Source organism: Ylistrum balloti, unplaced genomic scaffold (assembly GCF_031769215.1).
Source record: "Ylistrum balloti isolate Yb309-2 unplaced genomic scaffold, AGI_CSIRO_Ybal_v1 Utg369934, whole genome shotgun sequence".
Lineage (NCBI taxonomy): Eukaryota > Metazoa > Mollusca > Bivalvia > Pectinida > Pectinidae > Ylistrum > Ylistrum balloti.
Genome location: NW_026782045.1, coordinates 1057959 through 1083912, shown reverse-complemented (window position 1 = coordinate 1083912; position 25954 = coordinate 1057959). Strand labels below are relative to the sequence as shown.

The window sequence follows — 25954 nt, the reverse complement described above, 5'->3', positions numbered from 1 at the left end:
ATTTCATAACTACAGACATACAATTCAATATAAAGTTGATCCATTTAAATACTGAAATAGGTCGTGGTTGCGTGTATGCTTTTAATTGTAAATACTCTAAAGGCTACTGTTTTTAGAAATATTCTTTTTCGCTCTTTTCGAGGAAGGAATAGAAACTTCGATAGAGAAAACTAAAGACACAAATATTGTTCGTTTCATGTTATGCGTGAAAAATTACATCCTTTCAGTTTACGCTTTTGGTTAAAAATCACTCTGAAAAAATCTACAACATGCCTTTACACTTATCCCCCTTAGTCGACTGAAACAACAGCAGAATACGTCGCAGTTTATTTCATTTTGTGGACCTTGATATCAATGACTGCATCTAAAACACATATATAGAAAGAGGAAGACCTCGCGCGTTTAGACTTAAAGTCTACTTATAGACCAGATGATTAATTTCAACCAAATGTATGTAAATGTTTCCAATTAATCATAATGTTTTGTGAGATAGATCACTTTGTGTACTCCCTCTCTTTAGTTCGCAAAGAAAATTAAAATATGATTAGAACTGTCATCCTTACGGTAATTAACACCCCCACAGATGCCAAGAATTTATAATAAAATGTTTTATTCTCAGTTCCAGTGACCTCATCGTTTCATATAGACCTTGCATTTCCCTATACATGTGCCATTTCATTGCCATTGAAATTTGTTGCCATGTTGGACCTAACCACAAGTCTTATGGCAACCAACTGACACCTGATGTTTTAGACAAAAGTAATACATTGTATTATGATTACCAATCCTCAAAACCATTAAATAGCTATTTTCAGAATAATCGGACATGTCAATTGCGACAAATCAGAATCCTCTATAATGTTTTCAAAATAACAGCTCTGAAAAAAAAACACTGATGTGTTGAATTATAGTTTTTGTTATGCCACTGATCAAAGGACTGAAGAACTATGGATCTTTACACAAAGACCTAGGTATTGTGACCAGGTTACCATGACAACCAAAATGTGAAATTGGATGACAAATGGAGGAATTGTTGTCCGGACATCAGGACATGAACGGCCGCGTTGATTCCAGTATATTTCAATACTTATTGTAGAGGGTGTAATAAATATCATTTATAACATAAAACTCGTTTACTGTAAAACTTTATTTAATAAAACAATCTTTCGGAAACGAAACACCCATAATTGATGATATTTCACTATTGTATGTTGATTTTAAATAAAATATCAGAAATGTACAAAAAATGACATGTTTATGAAAATCATTACAATCGTTTCCTACTACAATTCCTCCTTGTTTATAGTCGGCTCCAGAAAAGCATCATTGTACAGCCTACAAAATCTTTGTAACTGTTCCAGTTTCAGGTTCCGTATTGTCGTCCTCGTTAAGAAATTTTCATCTGGATTTTCAGTTAGGATATTGAAAGCTTCCTGTGCAGATGGATACTTGTACGCCTATTCATGGGAAAGAAATCATAATTTCGTAATTAATGTTTTTAATTCAAATATTTTGTATAAGTTCATATAATCACAAACAGGATGTTTAAAGGGACTAAAGGGTTAGATATTCATTTCATAACTGATGAAAGCATTCTAACATTCAAATACCTGTTTTAAATTGTGTAGTAGTGACTCAACACTAATTCATATCATTATCGTTCGGAGAGTGTAAGCAATGTCTAAGCGGATGCTATCTAAGATCTGATTCATTCTGATTCATTTATTTCGCTCTGTCACGTTCATAGCGTGAAACGAAAGGTCATTGTAAATAGTATGAATTCAAACATAGCTGGCAAATTAAGTTTTGGATAATTACATAATTATACATGTAAAAATCATATCAAAACGGCGGGTTAAAACGAGGCTCCGAAAGGTCACGTCATGAACTCAAAACAGCGATGTGTAGTAGACAAAAAAGCGAGTGTCGACTAGCGTTAGTTTGAAGCTGATAATCTTTATCAATTCCCCTAAGAAAGTGTTATAATTTTGCGAAGAGTCTAATTTCAAGTATTTTAATGTTTGTCCGAAATCAAACGCATGAGGAAAGTAACGAAATCTAACCATTTAGTCGCTTTTACGACAAGAGCACTTTTTTCTGGGGTTGATCGAGGCTTTGTAACTATCATCATATTCCGACCTGGTGTCGGAATACACAAAGGTCGATATTTCCACGTACCTTTTGCAGTGCGTCCGAGTAGAAATGATCAAACTGTTCGATGTATAATTTTGCCTTGTCCCGTATCAGCATATCTAGTACGTGCATTAACACATTTGGGGTCATTTTACCAACATTCAACACCTGATAAAGAAAAATATAGGAGTTAGTATGACTGATGTTCCTGGAGTTACGATGTCTTGAATAGCAAGTATTATAACGAATATTCACACCAGAGTTCAAATGACTGTTCTTCAATATTTCTAGTCTAGTTTCACATGCGTCTGGAATTACTATCCATTCGCATCAAAAAACTTAAATGAATACTATCATCATTGTAGAAAATCAATGTTTAAAAAAAATAATTGAAACAATTTTTTATTACATTTAACCTTATTCATTAATCATACAAACTTCATCCGGGACACCATACATGTATTATAAATTGAAAAATGATGAAACTGAAGTAACTGAACACAGACATATTTTTATGTAAAAACAACTTGCAAAATAAAGTAAAAACATGGATGATATACATTTATAACGATAAAATGAATTACTCAGTGTCGATAACTAACGATATATGGGAGATAACTCCAATTTCTATTTTTTGTTAACAGGACAACTTTTGACAAACCCCTCTTGTAATTACACCAGTTATCAATCCTGAACTTTGATCTAAATCAAACTCCCTTTTGAATGTGAATTACTGCGATCAACAGCTAAATGAAACCAGTTTAATATAACATGATGTGAACGAAAGCCTGCTTGTTATCCATACGCCAAATTTTAAACAACAACAATTATCATGAAAAGACTTGAGATATAACAAACGATATATAACGCTTACTCGCTCGCCATTTCGAGAGGTCCAGACGAAGTCAACGTCAGCCAGAGAAGGAATACTGGGTTTGTCGTTCTTTTTCTCGACAGGTACACGGCAGTCGGAGGAATCGAACTCGAGCGACGGGGCAAACAGGACAGTGTAGGAAATTCCTCTGCCATATGACCTTACCTGGTGCATGTATCCTATACACAGAAGAAAAAATGAACTAACTTTACAGTAACAAATCTAGTAGTCGTTATTGAAAGCTAGAAAGATGGGGTATAGATTTGTTTACGGATGTCACGTTTGTTCAGAAATCAGTTTGATTATTCAGTAGTTGTAACATTTACTCGTATGAAAGAACGAAGGACTCTCATATTCAATAATACCTGCAGGTAGAAATAGACAATCTCCCGGCGTCAAAGTAGTGTAAGTCCATGGAGTCTTTGATATCTTAGAGTTCTGAAACATATTGATGAAATCCATGTCCAGAGGCGAATATCCTGCGCCAGCATTGTGATACTGGAATGAGAGGGATGTTGATGTAAAAGTTTAATTCATAATTCTGTTGTATCTAATTTTAAAGTGTTGATTATTATGACATTCGTAACGGCCCGTCAACACATAAAAGTTCATTAGGGCTATCAACCGGTAAAACACATAGCGATCCAAAAGGAAATAACATTAAACAAACCAAAAGGTAAAAGACAAATGTTAAAAATCTTAAATTGGTATATTAACATAAAATATTAAAATGGTACGTCATAGTCTATTATATAGACCAACATCTTTCAGGTAATGTAGAATTTTACAAATCTCATTAGTTTCAAAAAGGGATTTTAGACATGTAATGTTATGATAAAAATATTCTCGAGTAGATACTACATAAAATGTTTAACGGTGAATGGCTCATCACATCCTATGCACCAAGGATTATCTTCGCCTTTCAACATATGGGAATGTGTAAGATATGTATGGCCCATCCGAAGACGAGCAAGGACAACTTCGTCTTTTTATGGTTGTCTATATAGCAAGGAGACCATTCACCGATAATAGGTTTTACGGAGTGCAATTTATTATTGGTATATGTATTCCATTCCTCCTGCAACTGAGTTTTTAAAATTTGTTTAATTAATGGTTTTAAATCGGTAAAATGAAGTTTAAATACAACAGGTGGTAGCGATAATGCTTCCTTTTGCATTTCCATTGCCTGGTATTCTCATGTGCCCAGGAACCAAGGGAGGTAGATAGCTCGCGCTTCCGCGGAGTTTTTCGGTAGCTGCTATCCATAGGTTTCATCTTGTGTAACTATGGCCTCGGCAACCTTATCTTTTGAACCATCAGTATATAAATGTAGAAATGTTTATATCAAAGTGTTGAAGATACTAATCTCAAGTAGAACTTTATAGATAGAACAATATGTCGCTTTGTTCCATACAAGGAATGATTTCCTTAGCACTGCCAAAAAGCATTTGACTGAAACAGGTAAATGTATGTTTAATGTAATATCCCTGTAACAACCAGGGTTATCACGAGAACGGTTGTCAGATGGATACTTAAGTGAAAAACAAATCACACATAAATAGCAAACTGGAAAGACCCGGAGTATTGCTATAAGGCAGCAGATCTATTTTGTTCTTTTCAGTGTATCCTTGGTGAAAGGCACGATAGATAAGCCACGATTCTAAGTGCTGGGAGAGATGGAGACAATTAGTCGCCTTCTTCGATCATGCAGTGTCTGTATTGTCATGATTTGTTTAATTGTCATTAATATTACACTATATATATTGATGTCTTAATTCCTTGAAGTGAATCTGTTCACTACCAAATGCAACAGTAGTTTTGTTTTTATTACTTTTCACACCTTTATCAATCATACATATATACCTGTTATTGTTTGACTGCCGTGTCCGTGTTAAGATATACACTATATCACATTTTGTGATGTTCCTTTGTGATATGAAATTGTATTACTTAGTCTTAAAAGCGTAATGGAACGATATCGTTTTTAATCTTTTCACATAACATTATTACCTCAAAATAGCGAAATCAGATCAAAGACAAAATTATTGATTGTTGATTGGTTGAATTGCTTCAGTTTGGTATGACATTTTTAAAGTACATCATATTTTTGTCATTCTATGTCGTCTGAGGATCGTTAAACGACATATCTTCTAAACTCGTCTTGAAAACTTGTGAAATGTACAACACAAGTGTGCCAAAACATCATAAACATTTGATTATTTACCTTTTCCTGGTAATTAAAGACTTTACGATGCTCGCCTTCTATAATAATAACGTCTTTCCGACCAAATAAGACGCAATGAAGAGTGTGATCTTCATGACTATGAAGCATTGAAGCTGTTCCACCGGAACTCATCCACAGTTCCGCTTCCTGTAACCTCTTCCGGTAAGTTCCGCATCTCAAACAGCCAGGGACCTGTAACAATTGAACGTTTACATCGTGAACTTTTTACAAAGACCGACCATGTACTTGAGCTCTCTGTGGTACCGTTTATACATTCCGTGTTTATATTTGTATGGTATTCCCATGATGTAAATCGACAGATTGGACTGAAGCTTAATGCCGATCGCTATACATTATAAGGTCATAATGACATTCAACTCCACGACACTTCCGAATCGAAAAAAATTGCAAGTCGATTACGATTCTGATTAAAATGTCTTATTCTGGATTAAAACTTATAAAAACAAAGCAGAAATAAATAGGTAATAAATAGTTTTAGCATTTACACGTGGCGCTATTGATTTTCTAGCAAAGTTGTGTCATATATCATTAAAACGTATATAATTTTCGTACCAAGACAATCCGATGTTTTGACAAATTCCATGTATAATTTCTTCCTACGTGTATACTAACCGATACAGGAAAAAATATCAATAAAATATCTTTTTAGTTTGGTACGTTTATAATTATCACCGATTTGTAAGTGCTTGACATTTCAATTTCAGTAATGAGACAGTGGATGATAAAACGCCCTAAAAACGTGAACAATTCATTTAGCATATTGACCTACTGGAAATTCCTTGGCCATTTCCGGCGGAAGTATAGTGGACAGGTACCAATCTTCGTGTAGGTAATCCAACAGGAATTTGTCCATTGTCATCCAGGTATATTCGTGTGCTCGCCTCTCTTTCTTTACTGTCACTGTGACATTCAATTTTCCAAAGCTACAAAACGGCGAAACAAAATAACCAGACGAATATTCCAACATTCATAGAATAACAAATAATTAGCATTTTAAAGCAATATTTACATAACAATGCTGTGACGTCATTCAAATGACATGACTGCCCTTATCGAAAGCTTTTGGTCATCTAGGAAAAATGTATGAAATGAAATGCGATTAAAGGGATGTAGAAGTTTACTTTGAACGAATAAAACTTTCAAACAAAAAAATATAATTTTGTGCTTTAAAACTTCTACATAGTTATTAAGTGGTGATTTTTTTATCCTTAACTGTTCGTGTTTTGAAAGTAAACAATATGAAAAGATTTTTGTGAATGTCGGGTGTGACACGCACATTACACGTGACATGAATACACGAAAGTACAGACAACCAGGACTTAAAGAGACGCGAGCAGATAAGATCCCGCTGAATAAAACACGACATCCGGGATCGATTCACAAAGCCGTTTATTTAATCCGTGAGAAACAGATAGTTTCTAACATGAAACTTTGGGAATAAAGAACAGTGAAGACTTTTTCAGGGTGATACAGACTGTACAAGAGCACCAACAACATGATTAATAATCATCATACGTGTTGTCTAAATATTCATCCTTCTCCCAGTCCTTTAAAACTTGTAAATTTTTCATTGCTTCCCGTATGGCCACCGGTTTGTTAGCCTTGATGTGTTTGATGTTGAAAGCATGGGCATGGGGCATCTCTAAGGTATTCATCACTTTTCCAGATGGATTTCGCTGGTAACCTACACAGAAAAAACAAAATCTTATTCAGTATTTTTTTCTTATTTCCTTTTTATCTATTGATTTTTGAAATGTGGAAAGTGTACACATGCGATGGGAAAGTTTTTTGCCCGGATTATCAGAACTAATTATTTGCTGGATAAAGGATTTTACGTGACAGAACATTATTAAACTTGTATATTTGTAAACTGAAATACAGCTTCTGAAAGAGAAAAAAAGGTTACATATTTCCGCTGAATATGCGATCGATCACGGCTACTTCTCTCTCGAATGAGAAAATATGAAATCGAATAAGTGTTTTTAACCTTTCAAGTTAACTTTTTAACGGTTATGGATGGTTATCGTACATTAAGCCCCGAAATTACATGACCAAGCATTGTTTGTGTAGTAACCTACCTAGTGGTCGGAGATGTCCTATTGGGATACCTCCAACTGAGCGGCTTATCGTCGGTGGGAACTGGTGATCCGTAGCCATGTTTTTCGGAAATTTTACTTTTCCATTACACGGTAGAAACATGAAGCAAATTGTGAAAACAACAAACGGCGACATTTTCATTTCGATTTTTTCCGGTACAAAACGGTGTTGAAACGCGTTTTTTTCGATCTTATTGAAATGTACATAGAATGAAACGTATTCCCTGTCACAAATGAAAATGATACATTATGAAATTAACATCCAATGTATATTGCTCCTGAAATTATTTCTAAAATTATTGTCAATGTAGCCTTTTATCGTACTCGTGTTAAAGAGCTCATGTGTGCAGTATGTGCCACGTCGCCAGCTGGCGTGTATAGTAAACCCCAGCAGGTCGAAGATTTGTATTACTGTAAACGTGTACACGAAGGAAGAAAACCAGTATTGTTTCTTATCGATTACCTTTGTCTGTCCCGCGCAACAGATGGGATGTAAGGAATTCGGGGTCAAAGGTCAGAATAACGTGTACAGATTTTGTTGTATTATGTATAGAAAGTTAGTTTTATCAATGACCGAGACGTGGATGACTTGTAGTAACACGTATTGCCGCGTCAAACTGACGTAACTTTAACATATTTATCGTCATTAGACTTGAGACATTTACTTCATAGATCGTCTAAAACAGAAACCGAACCCTGTATGTAATATTTGTATGTATATCAGTTTTTATCTAAAGATCCTGCTAGTACAAGCTATTTAAGGGACTTTATCAGCAATCCGTTAATGAATAATGTTGATTGCGATTTTGTGTAAAACGTGTTTTCATAGTTGATCTGTTTGAATTCCTCACCCCTACCCATGGTCACAATCACCTACTCTAACATAGGTTGTTTGGGCGGCAAAAGTTTCAAGAAAACATCAAGAATTTTAACCCTTTTGACGTGGTTTGATTCCTTCCCTGGCTCATACAAAACTAGGTCACTGCGACTGGCTCGATTAGCTAAATATATACAAGATACTTTTTCAAAAGTAGGTAAGCCATACAAACTTAATGTAAATATATATTAAGAAATAAGTGCCTGTAATTCTTTAAAAAATATTATATGCATGAAATTTGGAAGTTGGTAGTGCCTAGAGTAGATACGCCGAGAATCTTCTGGATGCACACATTATGTAGACAATCAACGATATATACATATCTATTTTATTTTTACAATCTCAACACCCCGTCAACACAAAGAAAACGGTCATTAGGGTCATCAACTGGTGAGTGACATAGCGATCTAAATGGAAATAACACCAAATTAACTAAAAGGTATAAGAAAAATGTTTAACATCCCATATAGTTATATCTTACAGAAGATCAAAATGGTAAATTACATCATATGATACAGACCAATATCTTTCAGATTTAAATCTTAACAGTTTAAAACAGGATCTTTAGACTTGAAACATCTGCAAGAGTTACGGGACTTTGAAAGCTGGAAAAATTATCATTATGCCATTCATCACAAATGTTTTTTTTTATTTGCGGGGATTGGAAACTTTCAAAATGATCGATCTGGTTTCTGATTGGCCAACATTTTTTTTTACTTCTTCTCAAGAACGATTGTTGCGACTGACTTTCAACTTGATTGTTATGATCATCATCCTAAACCACAAATGTTTTTTTTTATTCCCCAGAACACATATACTGCCTCGATTGGAACAAACAGTAAAAAAGTCAGAAGACGCCCAGGTTTCTACAGATATTGTCAAGGAACATATTTCAACTGATTTGAAAAAAAAAAAAAAAAAAAAAACATTTTGAAGGCGACAACAAAGTTGCACTTCGCCACAGCGACCACACTACATTTAGAATTGTAGTGTTATATTCACTTATCATTAGTACATGTATACCAGAAACGCACAAACATTTTCCTATCTAACATCTACTCCGTCGACGTATTGTTATATTGCTGAATGAAAAATTCCTACGACAAGATATATGTGCAGACAAAATTCAAGTATTAGTATTATTGCATTCTTAATTTTAAAGTGTTGATTATTATTATATTCGTAACGGCCCGTCAACACATAAAAGGTCATTAGGGCCATCAACCGGTAAAACACACAGCGATCCAAAAGGAAATAACATTAAACAAACCAAAAATGTAAAAGACAAATGCTAAAAATCTTAAATGGGTATATTAACACAAAAGATTAAATTGGTACGTAATAGTCTATTATATAGACCAACATCTTTCAGGTAACGTAAGATTTTACAAACCTCAGCAGTTTCAAAAAGGGTTTTTATACATGAAATATTACGATAAAAACATTTTCGAGTAGACAGAAGGTCAATGCAGTCCAATAAAAAATGTTTAATGGTGAATGGCTCACCACATCCTATGCACCGAGGATTATCTTCGCCTTTCAACATATATGAATGTGTAAGTTATGTATGGCCCATCTGAAGACGAGCAAGGACAACTTCGTCTCGGTGGGTGTCTCTAATAGCATGGAGACCATTCACCGATAACGGGTTTCACGGAGTGCAATTTGTTATTGGTATAGGTATTTCATTCCTCCTGCCACTGAGCTTTTAAAATGTCTTTAATAAATGGTTTTAAATCGGTAAAATGAAATTTAAAAATAACAGGTGGTAACGATAAAGCTTCTTCTGTGGTACGATCTGCTTTTTCATTATCTGGGTATTCCCATGTGCCGAGGCACCCAGCAAAAAGCAATACGAAAGTTAAAGGCAAGTTCATGATATAATATTAATGTATTACTAATGAAAATATTATCGATATTTCTATTGCTAGGACTCTGTAGAACCGAAAGAGAGCCTGAATGAATAACTACTCTAATTACTTTGTTTCTTTGAATATATTCAAGGGCGAGGTAGATATCTCGCGCTTCTGCCGCGAATATTGAGGCGTTGTTCGGTCGCCGGCATCCATAGGTTTCATCTTCTGTAACTATAGCAGCGGCAACCTTATCATTACCTTTTGAACCATCAGTATATGAATGTAGAAATGTTTTTATTCTAATTGCAATTTCGAGAAGGATGAACGAAAAGTGTAACTGTCTGTCTGATTTCACCATTTCATTAAGTTAAAATTCAACTCAGGTGAATTTATGAACCAGGGTAGAATTTCTATAGTTCCAAATGACTGAATATCAATATTTGTGTTTTGTATAAACATCAACTGATTAGTTTGATACAGAGTAAACAATTATAACTTCTTCAGTGCATCTAAAGCATGCAAATCCAGAACACGAGTATACATAGGGAGAAATATCGCGTGTGCGACTATCTTGAAAGTTGTTCCCTAATAAGGAAACCACCGCCATACATCTGTGGTTAGATGACCTGAAGAATCTTACAAACGATAATTGCCTGAATACCAGAAGTTTTTTTATGGAATTCAGACGTAGTTACGTATTTGCACATGTCCATTCTTCTCTGAATTTAACTCCAAACTTTGTTCGACTTAAATTTCTTTACGCTACATTTTCCAAAACAACAGGTTACCTGCATCATCATACGCTGGAGCGTGTGGATACATGTGACAATTTTTGGTAAACGTTAACCGTATATAACACTATATGTACGCCCTACATACTCGGGCCACTGTTTCTGTTTCAACATAGCAGCCGGCCAAAATACACACAGAAACATGAAATAGGTCATATTGAAATCATAGTTCGTGATGCAATTAATTGAATTCCAGTCCACAGGTTCTTCACCTACCCTAACATTTTGGCAAGTGATTATGATGTTATGATGTACTATCTCTTTGCTTCTTGAAAGAACGACATATATAGTGTAACACATATATAGTGTAACATGTACATAATTTTTTATTTATCTGCATTAAAACATGGTCGTTTTCAACCAAAATTGCACCAGAACTATGTAAATGTTTAGTCAGTGGTAAAGGGAAAATAACAACCATGCCATGAAAATTCATGTTGCTTATGACTTTTAAACTGAGAGCATACACAACCTAGCTGAGCAACTGCATTATGCAAAGTTAGGAGTTCGAGTCTTCATTTTATCATTTTATGTAACAACACAGACAGGTTAGGATTTGAAACAATAAATGAACAACACCGGATTTTTTGGTGAACATTTTAATTCTAAAGCGTATTGATTCCGGTTGTTTTTTTTTTATATTATTTTTTGTCAACTCGCTCATACTTGTTGTGTCTAATATCGCCGTATATCAAAATACAATTTGACTAATTTCAGAACCTTCTGTTTTAGCCATTACCGATTTATAAAACATTCTTTCAGGTCTTAACAGCAAAATATGCAGATGATATTTAAGATCTGAAAATAAGTACTCTTCACGTTCTTGGCAATAATTGACAACAAGACATTTCAAATATCACATAGCACCTCAGATGTTAGTAAAGACAAAGCAAATGCTTCAACTGACAAAGGAAAGAGTTCAACATGTTTAATGCATATGATTTATTTCTTGGAATATCATGAAAAACAAGTCATTCAGCCACTGCACGAGTAAATGTAAATTTGAATATTTTATAAATCTTCATACTCATTACCAGTATAAAAGGATGTTTCTTGGCTATTAGAATACAATGTGGGCATTGAATTTTTTTTATAATGGCCAAGTTTCTTTTTATTTTGCGGGAAGAGATGACAGCCTTCAAAGACTGTCTGAATTTTTTTACTTTAGTTTATACTTATATTACAGGGAGTTTGACGAGTTGAATTACTAAATATTTTCATTATAACTTGTGTTTACATGAAAAATTTGGGGAAGCAGGTTTAACAATAATAATTAGTTAGTCCTTGACAATGACCGGATTTCTATTCTCATCCCGAGCCTTTTGACACATAGGCCACAGATTCTTGCGTGTATCCTAAATTTCTTTAGGGAACTGGTCAGATATGTAAATATTACTCCCCCTTAATTTACTGGAATTACTTTTCACCAACAACTCTTTTTTTGCTGAAATCGGTTAAACATTGCTCCCATGGGTCTAGTCATGTCCGCCTTCTTATCCCCTATCCGCTATGCTCTGTCGATAATTAAGTCCCCATCAATACCAGGTCTATCGTGCACGAGTTGAATTATATTAGCTATACAATTTTTCGTCGGTTCACTCAAATATATTGCAAATACGACCTCAATTTCACTCACCTAAAATGACCTGTGTATTGAAAACGGGTCTACACTTCTGTTTCTAGTGATATCACTGAATCACGGAGAATAATGAGCCTAAGAATGGCCCAGAAGTACACAATTTTTACATAAAATTGTTATTTGGAACGAGAATCAAGGTCCGATGAAAATAAAAACGAAATAGATCACACAAAGAAAATATTGGATATCTGTGTTACAGAACAGTAAGCAAGTTTTCAATGCTAAATCTTTTTATACGCAAATCAGCCACATTTCTTAGCTTTTATCATACCCAAACTTTCAAAATGATATTAATTTCTCATGTGATAGTCTATAACTTGCTTGTTTATTCCTTCAGAGAATCATCAAAAGGGTCAATTTTAAAATGATTATTTTTACCAATATGAAATGTGTGTATGTTAGGATTTCCGGGGCAAAAGAAAATGAAAGGAGGCGTGGCCTATTTGTTCATGATCGTATATTAAATGTCCGTTATTTTGATACCACATATGTTATATTGGCAAAAAAATGTAAGCATATTGATAACTTTGATTTTTAAAAAATTTTCACAAAATAAAGAAGTTTTCAAGATCATTTTGTAAAGTTGCAATCTCAGTCTATATTTCATACTTCTTTAAAAACTTTCTACGTATATATGCTGTCTTTGAATATATTTCAAGTGATTTCAAAACCGGTAAAGTATATATCTAGCAATGTAAACATGCTTATTGCATGATTTGCCATAGTTATGAAGATTTGATTAGCGTGGTTTTTTGTGCCAAATACTGCTATATTTTCCAGTTTTGTGTAGTACTAAGATATTAAGTATTTTGTATTTGTTTTAAATTCAGTCGGTATAACTTAATATGGTGTTTTCTGCTCTAGAAATCTATCCTCTAAAGAACAACTGACAGTTTAATTTGTATTATAAAAACTTAACAATGATTAAATTATCAGTATTACTGATAACATGTTATCGTCATTCCACTTTTCTTCGTTTATCGTGAAACATAACAATAATGGACATAAATTAGTTAGATATTCTAATTAATAATTAATAAATAAGGCCAGAAACAATAACCTTGTCAGACATCTGAATGTGCAAGTATACATATAAAGATATTACTATAAAGTATTCATACCATTTTTGCTAAGTATCTATAGACAATAACATAGACAATGTTACACTTATGTCAGACATTCTGTATTAAATTCAAATTACTGTAGGACGTGTGCATAGGTCGTGGTTGCAAAACCAGGTTGAAAGATTTATCTCACGGAGCCTGAGCTCAAGTAAGACATGTATATTCACCACAGTATAACTGGCTGCACCAGCTGCTGAGTGCTGAGATAAACACAGAAGAAAGCATATTATGTAAAAAGTGCTACAAGCGGTATCTTAAGCAAAAGCCCCTGCATTCTGAATTGTATGAACGCTCCAGATGACATGGCTAAGGATGCAGATGATGCTTACACTGATTTCATATCATCCAACCAACTACCACTAATATCTGTTGAGGAATTATGTTATGGTGGCAATTCATATGTGGAATAGAGAGGGCACTCGGCTTTGCACTATACCCCAGCGTGCAAACTTGATATTTTTCCATTTTCTATGGTGTCCCCCTGATGCTCGTGTTTGCAATGACCATGTAATTGGTGACATTCTGAATCATTCGTTCCCACTAGATCTGCAAACAAGGGAACCGTTAGCTCTTTATCTTCAAGAAAGAGCTAATCAGGTTGGCAATGGCCTTCTTGAACTAAGCCATTTCCTTTCTGCTGGCACTCCAACCAACACAGGCATAGATGTAGACCCTCTCAGAAATGAAGAATTCAAAGCATGGACTGGTTACACACGTGAACAAATGCAGCAAATCCACAGCATTTGCTCCTCACACATCTATAGAGGATTATGTTCCTCTATATTCCATGCTTTGTTTGTTTTCTGGGTTAAACTGAAGACCAGTATTTCATGGTCTCAACTTTGTGTCTTTTGTGGTTTGACAAAAAACAGAAGGTTTGCAGATGAACCTGACCTTTCTAGGCGCAACAAGGCCAACTGGGTGAAACTTGATGTCTATTCAATAGAGTTTCTAGTGCTGGATATGGAATATTTAGAAACAGTACCCTTTCATACCAGTTGAAAGTAGCACCCAGATATATTGCTGAGCATCTGACTCCTACTTGAGACTTTGAAGTTGGGGTCTATCAGCATGATGAAAATCCTCTCCGAGGCCGAATCCATTCAAGGCACAAATCATAGTCAAAATACAATGTTTGGATTGCATTTGACAGAAATTGTCAAGATGACCCTGTCAAAGATTACTCCTGTGTCTGTCCAGCGGTCAAGCGAACCGTTGGTATGTGCACATGTTGCGTCAATTTTGTATTTCTTGGGCCATGTTCAGCATCAAGATCAAACTTACCTAGTCCATGCAACACTCAAGTTCAAACAAGCAATCACTTGAGCATTTCTGCTATACTAAAACGCAATGTAATGTGCTGCAATCTGCAACTGTTCTATCTCTTATCAGCTTCTCAAAGTACCACAACATATGGATCGGAACTGACAAAGGCAAAACCCCTCACTATTACTGTATATAATCTATTTAATAAGGTTACTTTATTGACCTTCATCAAAAGATATGTATAAAGCTGCTAACTAAATCTTCAAATTGTTAAACTTGCACAAACATGTCTTTATTTTAACCAATTTCATTTGTGTGACCTTGAACAGAGGCCAAGTTCAGCAATGTTAACCAAACTGATACAAATTGACATGAACAACCACCTTGTCAAATAGCAAGACCTACAGACTTTTGGTTATTAACTGTCACTATTTAACGAAAATGAAAATAAAATCAGTGTTTCTTGGTTTTTTCAAGCAAATGTGTAAAATGACAAATTTACCGGTTTTCATTTTTCGAAGAATCCTCCTATTGAAAGATATCATCTGCGTCCAACTTTTAAGAATATAGACTTGTTTCGGAAATATGAAAACTGAAGTGTCCAAAACAGTACTTTTCTCAAAAGTAATGGCTTTTTATATGAATTTTGGCTGCATTTCTCATCGTAAAAGAAACGTTTCTCCTGAAATAGTGTGATATGTGGTATCAAAATGTTGGTTGGTACAATGTGCACACAATAATGACAATTTTATATGAATTTCCTAATAATAACTAGAAAGAATTACATAACAACTACTTTAACACCTAACAAGGTGTTAGTCAAGGAACTCCCATTTTATAAGAAATCAATTCCGAGACTAACGTTTCCGTATTTAAGCTTCTGATACCCATATCTCTTTATGGTTATCATATTTTGAAATTCCAAATGGGGCCAGATGCTAATGTTAAATTCCCATATATCTGGACCCAATCTTTGCAAATGAAACGAATACTCATATTTATGATGAATCGAATGATAACACTTTTTGCTTCTTTTGAGAAGCGTCACACTGATGGAGTTCAACAAAATAGACGCACTGCCGCGTTGTGACACAACCACAATAGTTTATATATCGGTCTAGCCAAATATTTCTATTACTGTTACTTGATGAATGCTATAAGTTATTTGTCGGATTGAAAAGTACGATTGCCATAGTAGATACCCGAGTATATCTTTCCTAAAACTGTCTGGAGGAAATAATGGGAAAAGGATCATTCCTTTAGCTTAAGCTTCAAGACAAACTGTGTAAAAAGTATATTTTCTTTCATTTACCCTTACATATTTCGCGATTTAAAGTTTTGGATGTTCTGACAAAATACACTCCACGTAACATTTTGATTTGAATACTGAAATGGTTTTGGAAACGACATTATTTCATTTAGAGCTATGTGTTTATGTAGAGAGTTCTTTGTTCATTAAACAGTATTATACCATGGAGACGTCATTAACGAGTATTATTTCTATCCTGTGGTACGGGGTTTTTCACATATGAAGTGTAAATAGAAACCCCGACAGTGGCAGTCGGTCATCATAAACGTGTCCTCTTTACTAACACATCCACAATTCTCAGGGGATCCCCCAGGCTCGTCTGGAGCCCAGGTTCTAGCTGCAATGTCAACTGGATCTAACTCTGCTTGAAACACCCACATACCATCATCTGTTCTCTTTTCCCCAGTGTAGATGTAATCACGAAGTCCTAGAAATAATAAGGGTATTAAATATATTTGATTTGATTGGCAGTTTGGCAGTGGACAAAGGGAAATAATGACATCTTTTATCAAAACATGAACAAAAGATCTTGAATAAGTTTCCATTCATATCAGATTGATAAGGCAAGTCTTGAACTCGCTTTGGTGACTTTCTGATCCAGATTCGTCTCTCATCCGTATTTACTTGTTGAAAACTGGTCGAGTGATTTCAATGAAATCTTACAAAGGTTACATTAGCAGGATCATTCATGAATATTATACATTTCATAAAACCGGTATACCAAGTTTCCAATATAGGGTGGGTTTTTTTGTATTGTAGATTGAATTCGATAATAATAATTTTTTGTTGAATTTTACTTTTACAAGAATTAATTCTGTCTGTCCTGTAAATAAGCATTATGAACTATTCCTGCTGCCTCCACGATAGTGAGAAGCGACTGTGCTTGAGATCTTATCTCTTTTCTAAAGATTTTTCGAATGTTTCCCTTGTTCTGGTCCTTAACTGATTCGAGCCCGTGGTTGAGACATAACACTATCTATAAAATGGTAGCTACACCTATTTACGTTCGGCATTGTGATAGTGAAACGGTTGATTAGCCCAGCCCCTTATATATATGACCGTTGTCATGCAAGGAACCTCGGCAGTGTACTTCAGGTAGCACTACAAAGTAATTTTCAGTTTCGGACTATAACCAGGAGGCTAACACGAACATATCATAGCTCCCCCCTCGAAAAAAGAAAAACCAACGCCACTCATGCACTCAACTTCGGTTGTATATTTCGGTAAGGTAGCACTATTATGTTAGCTCCTGGTCCACACACTACCCCACGGAAACTTACTTGGACATATCACCCCAGTTGATGGACCTAATAAACTTATATGTGTTGACGGGCCGTTAAGAATGTAATGCTTATATAAATTGAACATATCGCAGATCCCCCCCTCCCTCATCCGCAACGCATGCACTTGAGTAGCATACAAAAGGAGGTTATCCTTCAATGACAATGACTGTTGAAAGGATTTTAAAAAATAAGATTGCATTATTAAATTTGTTATCAGATGGCAGTCTGCAAAATGACTTATTGTTTAGGACATTGGCGACAATGCACGGTCCTCTTATTCGTTTTACTCGGCGTCTGCCGTGGTAAGATGGAAACTTTGAGACGATATTGTACTTATTTTGAAACGAAAACGAATACAATATTCTATTTATTACAAAACATAAATTGGAAACTTTTCCAGATATTGGTGAAAACTGCATTTTACATTCTTTTACTGATACGAATATTGCAATATGCTCACTCTACATAGCAACAAGAGTATTAGATTGTTGTTATTGCACAGAAGACAGGTAGTGATTTAATGCAGATTTCTTTGACTTTGAAAAGATTATATCCTTACGAATTCTGTCTGGCATCATCTGGAAAACATCATTAGCTTCCTCATCATTCTTCAGCTCCACTAGTTTACCTCCAACGGTGCCACAATAATTCTAAAGAAAGAAACAACGGTAAAATTTTAGACTGTTATACATATGAACATGTTAAACAAACTACATAACGCTGTAGTTTCTGAATGTAAATGACTTAAGAACTAGTTCTCCGTTAGGTTCATTTAGATTTTATCAAAATGGAACGACACAATATTGAATAATCTGAGATAAACCTAGAGCCCGTCACACAACTCTGTTATTCATCAGAGGTTTCTGACACTTTTCAGATTTTGGGATAGCTGTCAAGTCAGTTGTTTGTATATCTGAAATGAAGGAAGAAAAAAGCAATCCCTGCAGCAACCTACATATTTATCCTGAGAAAGAGCTGCAATAATTTAACTCAGTTGACCATTGATAATGAAGATAAAGAATTTGAAGAAACTTTGTAGATGTTATATTTCTATTTTTACCAAATAATCCTAGTCATATTGTTTATTCAAGAGAATGAAAGAAAAAAGTAAATCGGCGGATGAACAACGGACACCGCACAATCATGTAATGGTTTCTCGCTTAACTCAATGTAATATTTTCGTCTAAGTTCTGAAATTTTTCGCCTTCATCAATCGAATCACATAACTCTACTTCTGGATTAATGAAGATTATGATAAAAGCTATAAGAAATAGGAAAAACGATTTGAGACAATTCAAAAACAATCCCACAAGCGATAGCTTACTACGGCCTTTTGGGTAGTTCTGTTGTGATAATCGACTCCTTCGGGTTGTTGTTTTGATATTTTGCACAGATCTCGCAATAGTTTACCTTATTCTAAATGTCACTCGCCATGCCTTACCAGAAAAGTATGTCCCCGGCCCGATTGGTGCATTTAACTACACAAAGGGGAGACGAATGAATGATATCTAACATCTGATTTTTCATAGATTTAGGGACAATGAGTTTGTGCGTTTTGTACATGAGCCCGTCGATGCACGATCTTTTATCGCGAAAAGTCCAGAAGGGATGTAGTTCTGAGGGTATGTACACTTTGTCTTCCGGTCACCCTTCCAAGACAACATCCTGTAGCTCTTGTAGCTCGATGTCCTTGGCAGTTTGTACGTTTCCGGTGACACAGGTAAGTATGCAGTTAAATGAAGTTCATTTACCCGTAAATCATGGACCAACACTTCCTTGGTTTACTCCAAGAATGTTCGACTCAGGTGATCCGCAAAACCATGAGTTTTCCAGGCTTATCTATTACCTCTATGCCATACTTTTGCATAGCCAGTATGCGCCTCTGTACTTTAGGGGTGTCTGTAGAATGGGCTTCTTCAAAATTGTCTGTAAGGGTCTATGGTCGGACTCGACCATACATTATCGTCAGTGTATCTTTCTTGATTTGTGACTATATCACTGGTGTTTTTCAGTAAGTGCCCGCGAGACATATGCAACTGGTTTATCAATCTGTACAAGAACTGCTCCCAATCCTTTGCTGCTAGCATCTTCAGCTAGTCAATGGTGTCCTGCTAACATATTACTGTACTACTGGTGCAGTTGAAATCATCTGTACTAGGGTCTGAAATGCTTGCTCCTGTTGTTCCTCCCAATGCCAAGCTGTCTCCTTCTCAAGAAGGATCTTAAGTGGTCCACTGACCTCTGAAAGCCTTGGCATAAACTTGGTCAGGTATTGTATGAAACCTATGAGGGTTTGAAGTTTTTGAACATTCGTTGGTTTCTCCATGTTTTGTACTGCTCGGATCTCTTTTGGGTTCGGTTTGACCTACCCAATCTTTGGTCAGCAGGTGTCCAACATAAGAAACTTCTGACTGTCCAATCATGCACTTGTCCAGTCGAAGATTTACATTATACTGACATGCATGGTCACCAGCTGAAGAAACACTTCGGGAACTGATTTCACGCCGGTTAGCGCGTAATTCGGTATCGCTTACATGGTGTATTTACAGAATATAGTTTTAAACTATCTTCATCCAGTGTAAGCTGCCAAAATCTAGAGGTGAGATTCAGCTTACTGAATACTTTAGTACCTGGCATGTGAGACCATCACCTCCACTGTTCAGGGGTAATGCTCCCGCTGTCTCATTTGTTCAGGTCACATGGGTCGATACACAGACTAAGCTTACCATTTGGTTAAATCAGTCACTAGACCTGTAGAGCAATGGTAACTGTACGCGGGATTGTATCACCGGTGTAACCGTCTTGTCTGTAACCTCGCTTTGCCCTTGGCGGCGCGTTCGAGTGCGAATTGGCTTTCGTGTTACTGCCTGTCCCTTTCTCGATAGCGTTGACCGATTTGTCTTCCATTTTCAGTAATGTTGCCTTTGACAATTGGTAGGTTTTGGTGCAGTACACCGTGTTGTCTAATGTAAGCTCTGAGCCTTGATTTATAAAATTTTCGCGTACTTTTTAGTCAAGAGTTCCAAATACCATCGCGGATTATATTTTCCTTTTCTTGATATGCACAGTCGCGAGCTAATATATGCAGGTCAGTAAGTAATTGTTCTAAGGTTTCCCCTTCACGCCAGGTCCTACATTGGACTTTTTATCGTAAACCAATCGTATTTGTTTTTGGGCGGACATGTGTTTCAAACTTGTCTAACAAAGTCTTGAGATTTTTTTCTTGCGTCATCTGTTAATGTCCAGATAGCGATATATCCCTACCTTTATCCCCGATCCAGATTATCAGGTAATTGCATCATTCTTCTTCGTTCCTGATGGGAAAGTGAACCAGCAATACAAAAGTCGATGTGATTTTTGAAAGAATTCCTTGCCACCACAAGATCGAAATGCTCCTGTTTCCGTCTGAAAACCGGCAAAGACAACTTCGTCTCGGAGTTTTCTCTAGAGCATGGAGATAATTCACCAATAATAGGTTTTATGGAATGCAATTTATTATCGGTATATTGATTCCATTTCTCCTGCCGCGGAGCTGTTACAGATTGCTTGATAAATGGTTTAAAATCAGTAACATGAAGTTTTAAAAAAAAAAAGGTGGTAGCGATAAATCTGCCTTTGCGGCACGATCTGCTTTTTCATTGCCTGGTATTTCAATTTGTCCATGAACCCAGCAAAAGCAATACGAAAGTTAAAGACAAGTTCATGATATAGTATTAATGTATTACGAAGGAAACATTTTCGATATTTCTATTGCTTAAACTTTGTAGTACAGAAAGAGAGTCTGAATGAATAACATATATTCAAGGGCGAGGTAGATAGCTCGCGCTTCCGCCGTTAAATTGTTCAAAAACATTTGTAGTTTAATGTACACTGTAATATATTACTCAGTATAATGATTGAATAATCAAGCATAGTAAAACACAAGTGATAAATAGTAATTACACTATACCTAAATAATGAAAAAAGTGCATCATACTTCTGCTTTATCCTTCTAGGATTCCTCCTTGGTTCACGGAAATGGCATTTATCGAAGTTATTATGATTTTTGTAGACAGAAATATACAACTATGGCAACCGTTGTTTCTCTTTACTCCATCACAAGTATACCTCGCGTTTATCATACTACATTACAAATCATTGACTTAACTGATGTATTAACTCTGGTAGAATATACACGCGTAATATAATACTTACATTTGCCGATTCCCAGTTTGTCTTTTGAACATCTTGTGAGACATAATAGCATTTCCTTGCTGCAGTTATCCATCCCTCGGTACAAGTCCCAAGCCCTTTGTCTGAAAATAGCATGTAAGGTCATCATCGTTTAATGTGTTTGGTGTATATTTACAGGTTCAGCAACGTTAAAAGTCATATCAGCCCAAACGGCAGTAGAAAGTACAGTGCCAAGTAAAACAATATCTGCCTTTACAATCCATATTGGTAACGGTAAATTCACACAACTTACTGCATTAAAATATGTAAATGATCAAATCTGCATGCGACAAATATGATCTATTACATTTTTTTTTACACAATTTTGAATTCCAACTCAAACGTTGTAATCCAATATCACATAAATGATATAATAATATGGATGTATTGATAGTATCAAGTGTTGCTTTCATATCTAGTACTACGTCAAACCAAATGACTCGAGTCTATTTAAAGTCTGTCGGAGGAGTCGATCATTACATGTTTTACAGTTATAAACTAATCATATGATCCTCATTGTGTCTCTGTATAGTACATGATCCATAGGCTTAATTTGTTCTGAAAGTCAGCTGATAAGGAAAGGATTTCTAAAATATTGACAGATCTCTTTTTTAAAGGCTAGGAAAGGGGAACTAAAACAAATCTATACGTTTCAAATAGCTGGCAATTCATGGAGTTTCACGTTATTTAACCAATTTCAAAGCGTGAAAACTAACACGAGAATTTGCCCAAAAAACGTTACTGATATTTTGAGCTTAATGCAAACTCGAAATCGATGATTCAGTGGGAATTATGGACAAAACATTAAAACATGATTTGAATGTAAATACACTACAACCAGCTAAATGATAAGTGACGGTTTGAATTGTCAGTTTATCTATAATTTATCTAGTGAATGTTATTTACGCGTCATTATTAATGTTGTTTTTCAGTATTTTATAGATGAGAAAACACCATCTTTCATTCATTGCATTAATCTCTGCAAAGGGGTGAAAGTGCTGTATAGGGCCATATAAATATACTATAAATTTAAGTATACAAAGGCAAACTGCTGTAAAGATATACACAAATTGCTCTCGGGCTAATCACTCCCGTTTACAGAGCATTAATGAATTAACAGAAATGAGTGACCGGGTCCTTGATAGGATATCGCATTACTGTTGTTAGAATAAACGAAAATACATTTTAACTTTATTCTATAAAACGAAAACAAAATCTGGTGTAAGATTATGACCTGTTCAAGCTATCTGCCTAGGTGTGACATAGCTATGTCATCGATTTAGGATTTTGTTTCAATGTATAATGTAAATAAATACGTTAATAAGTTCAACTTCAGGGATCATTCTGATATTTTCAATGTAAATAAAACAGCTTGACAAATGACTAAGTTTGCTACTTTGTATACTTTTCTTACCTTTGGTAGCATTTATTTCCCGATGTCTGCGAGTGGTATTGACCAATTCCCATATGTCTTCCTGTTCCTTCTGAAGTAGACGTATCGAGTTTTCAAAACCATTCTGTATCTTTGAAAACGCTTGCAGTTGTCTTCTAACCAGTTCTTTGAATTCTGTTAGCACGGAGTTGTTAAAATGATCGGAACGTGGCACTGATTCGTAGCGATTTACAACCGCTTCTAAAACATCAACATCCCCCTGCAAATTGCACATTTTTTCTTTCAGATCGAAAAATGTTCCATTTAACAGAAACAGAAGTCCGTTAGTCAAACTGTTTTCAGTCGTATTTTCATACTTATTATCTGCATTGACTATTATAATATATTGCAATATGAATTTCACTACCCAGAGTAATCTCATGATTCCTCTTTCGTAGGATAGAGTTTCGTCGACTGATAAGTTATGCGTTTGCTACTCGCCCTATAGCTATACTGCTGACTAGGCAATTTATGTCTATATACGATGGACACTTTGTAACATTCCCTTCTTCGTTTGTTAGGTATTCCCCAAACAACAACTTTCCCAAAACTAAGCTTCTCTATTCCGAAGTAATTTACAAAACGTGTATTGAAAAAACAACTAGAAATTAATTGGTCAACAATCCTTTTCTACAATTTAATTCAATAAAACCACGGGAAAATATGGACAGAAGAAATATTTACAAGGAAATTCATGAAAAAGGATACGGAGAATAGGAGCGTTTATAAACTGCAACGTGTTCTAAATGTCATTAATAGTTGATGACATTTTAATGGATGTTTGAGATGAAAGTGAAATTATATATCACCCTCATCTCAAACATCCATTAAAAACATCCACAAAAAAGACAGACGTGTACAAAAGCGGGATTCCTAAGCAAAAGCCTTTCAATAACTTGAAGACATTATATTCTTAAATTGGACTCAAATTTCCCGTAGATGTAACCAATGGGCAAAACGAGAAATGTTGAAGGAAGAATTTATATCGGAAAGTAATAGATTGCAAATGAATCTTCAAAGTTTCTAAGCAAATAAATTTTTCGTTGGTTTTCCATTTCAGTCAGGAAAATCGAGATATTTGAAACGCGTCATAGAAAACCAGCTATGTATTGAAATGGGAAACAAGTTCATTACTGTCTGAAATGGGGAAACGGGTACATGAATGTCTTAAATGGGAAATATAATGGAAACCAAATGGAAATCATCACACTTCCACATAGCGTATTGGTTGCTACTATTTAAGAAGGTAACGGTATTACATGACATTGAATAAAGAATTAACAAAGTTCGCAAGTGTCTTACTGGCGTTTTAGACAGACCACTTCGTGGTAAATCTACTTGGATCATATATAAAGGCACGTGATATCTAGGAACGAAAATATTTGTTTGTATTCTGAATTCAAAATTAATTTGCGTTGAAGAATATTCATATACATTTCTTTAAATTACTTCACATTTTATCAACTTTATTGTAATAAGTGAATATTTTGGTTGAACAGATGGTTTTTCACGTTTTTAACCTAATTTAATTCATCATTTTGTTTCAAATGTTTAACTTGTTTCGGAAAGTATGAAGCACTTGGGCATGTTTTGTACAATTTTACTATCTTGATTTTTAACACTTTAACAAAATATAGCACAACTAAGTATCACTGTCAATTACTGAAGAAGATAAGCTTCTTAACAATGACAGTGTTGGTGTTACACTAAGTGAATGCAAACACATTAACGTCAACAGGTCGATCTAGTGTAACGTGATACAGGTTCTAGTTAGGCCGCGTGTAACTTCAGAAAATTTAATTAATGATTAAAATGATTGGTTAATTGACCGTAATAGGAACACGATTACATGTTTTAATCAATTCCAGCTGGTGCGTGATATTGAAATAGTGTCAGTCGACTTATCTGTAAATTTTTCGTTTATTCCCATAAGCCTTAAGCTCATTTCTGACCTTCTTTATGACAGAATATTTATGTTCCTAGATGATATATATATATATGGTTCAATTAGATGAGAACATTGTGTACCGTTTAAATATGTTAACGTTTTTAAGCCGTGTCTCGGCTATCTCCCCTTATATATTATTGTTTACATTACGTCATAATGTTGTTACCAATACATTAAAGTATTCGCCTGAAGGTAGCCGAGACACGACTTGAAAACGTTAGCGATAATCAAGTTTATTTGCCTTGTTGGCCTTTTATGTTTACATATATATATAATCTGTATCATATATACAATACTATTGGTGTCCTTATTTATATTCTCAGTGAGTTAATTACCTTCATACCTACCAATACGTTCACATTTATATGCTTTTTTACCTTTCTAAAACAATGCTGGTATAATATATATATCACTTCATTGCAATTTCTGTTTTCTGTTTCAGTATTTTAAACTACTACTCCTTATGGATAGGCCCGCTAGAATATATCCGCTGTGTCCTTCTGCATGTAGTAACAGTCCACTAAAAGGGGCAACCTGTCTGCTGTTGGTTGAGTTCCGTTAGTATTGGTAGAAATGATCTGGGTGGTTGAGGGACAATCATCCATGGCTTTCCTCCAATACAACACTTTGACCTCAAAGTAAGACAGATGATCAGTGTGGCCCTCAGTGATCAATCGGCTGGTCATGCCAAGCTCTGGGTGGAGTGTTCAATTTCTCCTTTTCATATCGCTCAACCGTATGTCCATCTATTTTTGAAGTTTTATTTTACAGTTGTATGTAAGAAACCAGTAACTTACTTGCAATCTCAAAAAGCCATTGCAAAAAATCAAATTTTGTATTTTGGTGGTTCACGCATTTTGTCTTCACTC

General features: G+C 35.2%; 2 protein-coding genes across 2 annotated transcripts; both read right to left on the bottom strand.

The window, feature by feature from the left end:
• Positions 1–1283: 1283 nt before the first annotated feature.
• Positions 1284–7490, bottom strand: LOC132547131 (bifunctional peptidase and arginyl-hydroxylase JMJD5-like). Its single transcript, XM_060210886.1, has 8 exons — positions 7331–7490; positions 6768–6936; positions 6022–6175; positions 5232–5423; positions 3373–3505; positions 3008–3186; positions 2179–2301; positions 1284–1457 (listed from the first exon to the last, which is right to left on the bottom strand). Exons 1-8 carry the CDS (start codon positions 7488–7490, stop codon positions 1284–1286), a joined length of 1284 nt encoding a protein of 427 aa, XP_060066869.1.
• Positions 7491–16180: 8690 nt separating this feature from the next.
• Positions 16181–23519, bottom strand: LOC132547116 (low affinity immunoglobulin epsilon Fc receptor-like). Its single transcript, XM_060210871.1, has 4 exons — positions 23120–23519; positions 21688–21788; positions 18053–18143; positions 16181–16637 (listed from the first exon to the last, which is right to left on the bottom strand). Exons 1-4 carry the CDS (start codon positions 23517–23519, stop codon positions 16402–16404), a joined length of 828 nt encoding a protein of 275 aa, XP_060066854.1. The 3' UTR covers positions 16181–16401.
• Positions 23520–25954: the final 2435 nt, after the last annotated feature.

Coding starts and splice junctions, on each gene's coding strand:
- LOC132547131 (XM_060210886.1), bottom strand. CDS start 7,490: ATGAAAATGTCGCCGTTTGTTGTTTTCACAATTTGCTTCATGTTTCTA. Junction 3,506..5,231: donor TCTTTAATTACCAGGAAAAG/GTAAATAATCAA, acceptor CTCTCATTCCAG/TATCACAATGCTGGCGCAGG. Junction 2,302..3,007: donor CCTCTCGAAATGGCGAGCGA/GTAAGCGTTATA, acceptor TTTCTTTATCAG/GTGTTGAATGTTGGTAAAAT.
- LOC132547116 (XM_060210871.1), bottom strand. CDS start 23,519: ATGAGATTACTCTGGGTAGTGAAATTCATATTGCAATATATTATAATA. Junction 21,789..23,119: donor GGAAATAAATGCTACCAAAG/GTAAGAAAAGTA, acceptor TGCTATTTTCAG/ACAAAGGGCTTGGGACTTGT. Junction 18,144..21,687: donor CAAACTGGGAATCGGCAAAT/GTAAGTATTATA, acceptor TTCTTTCTTTAG/AATTATTGTGGCACCGTTGG.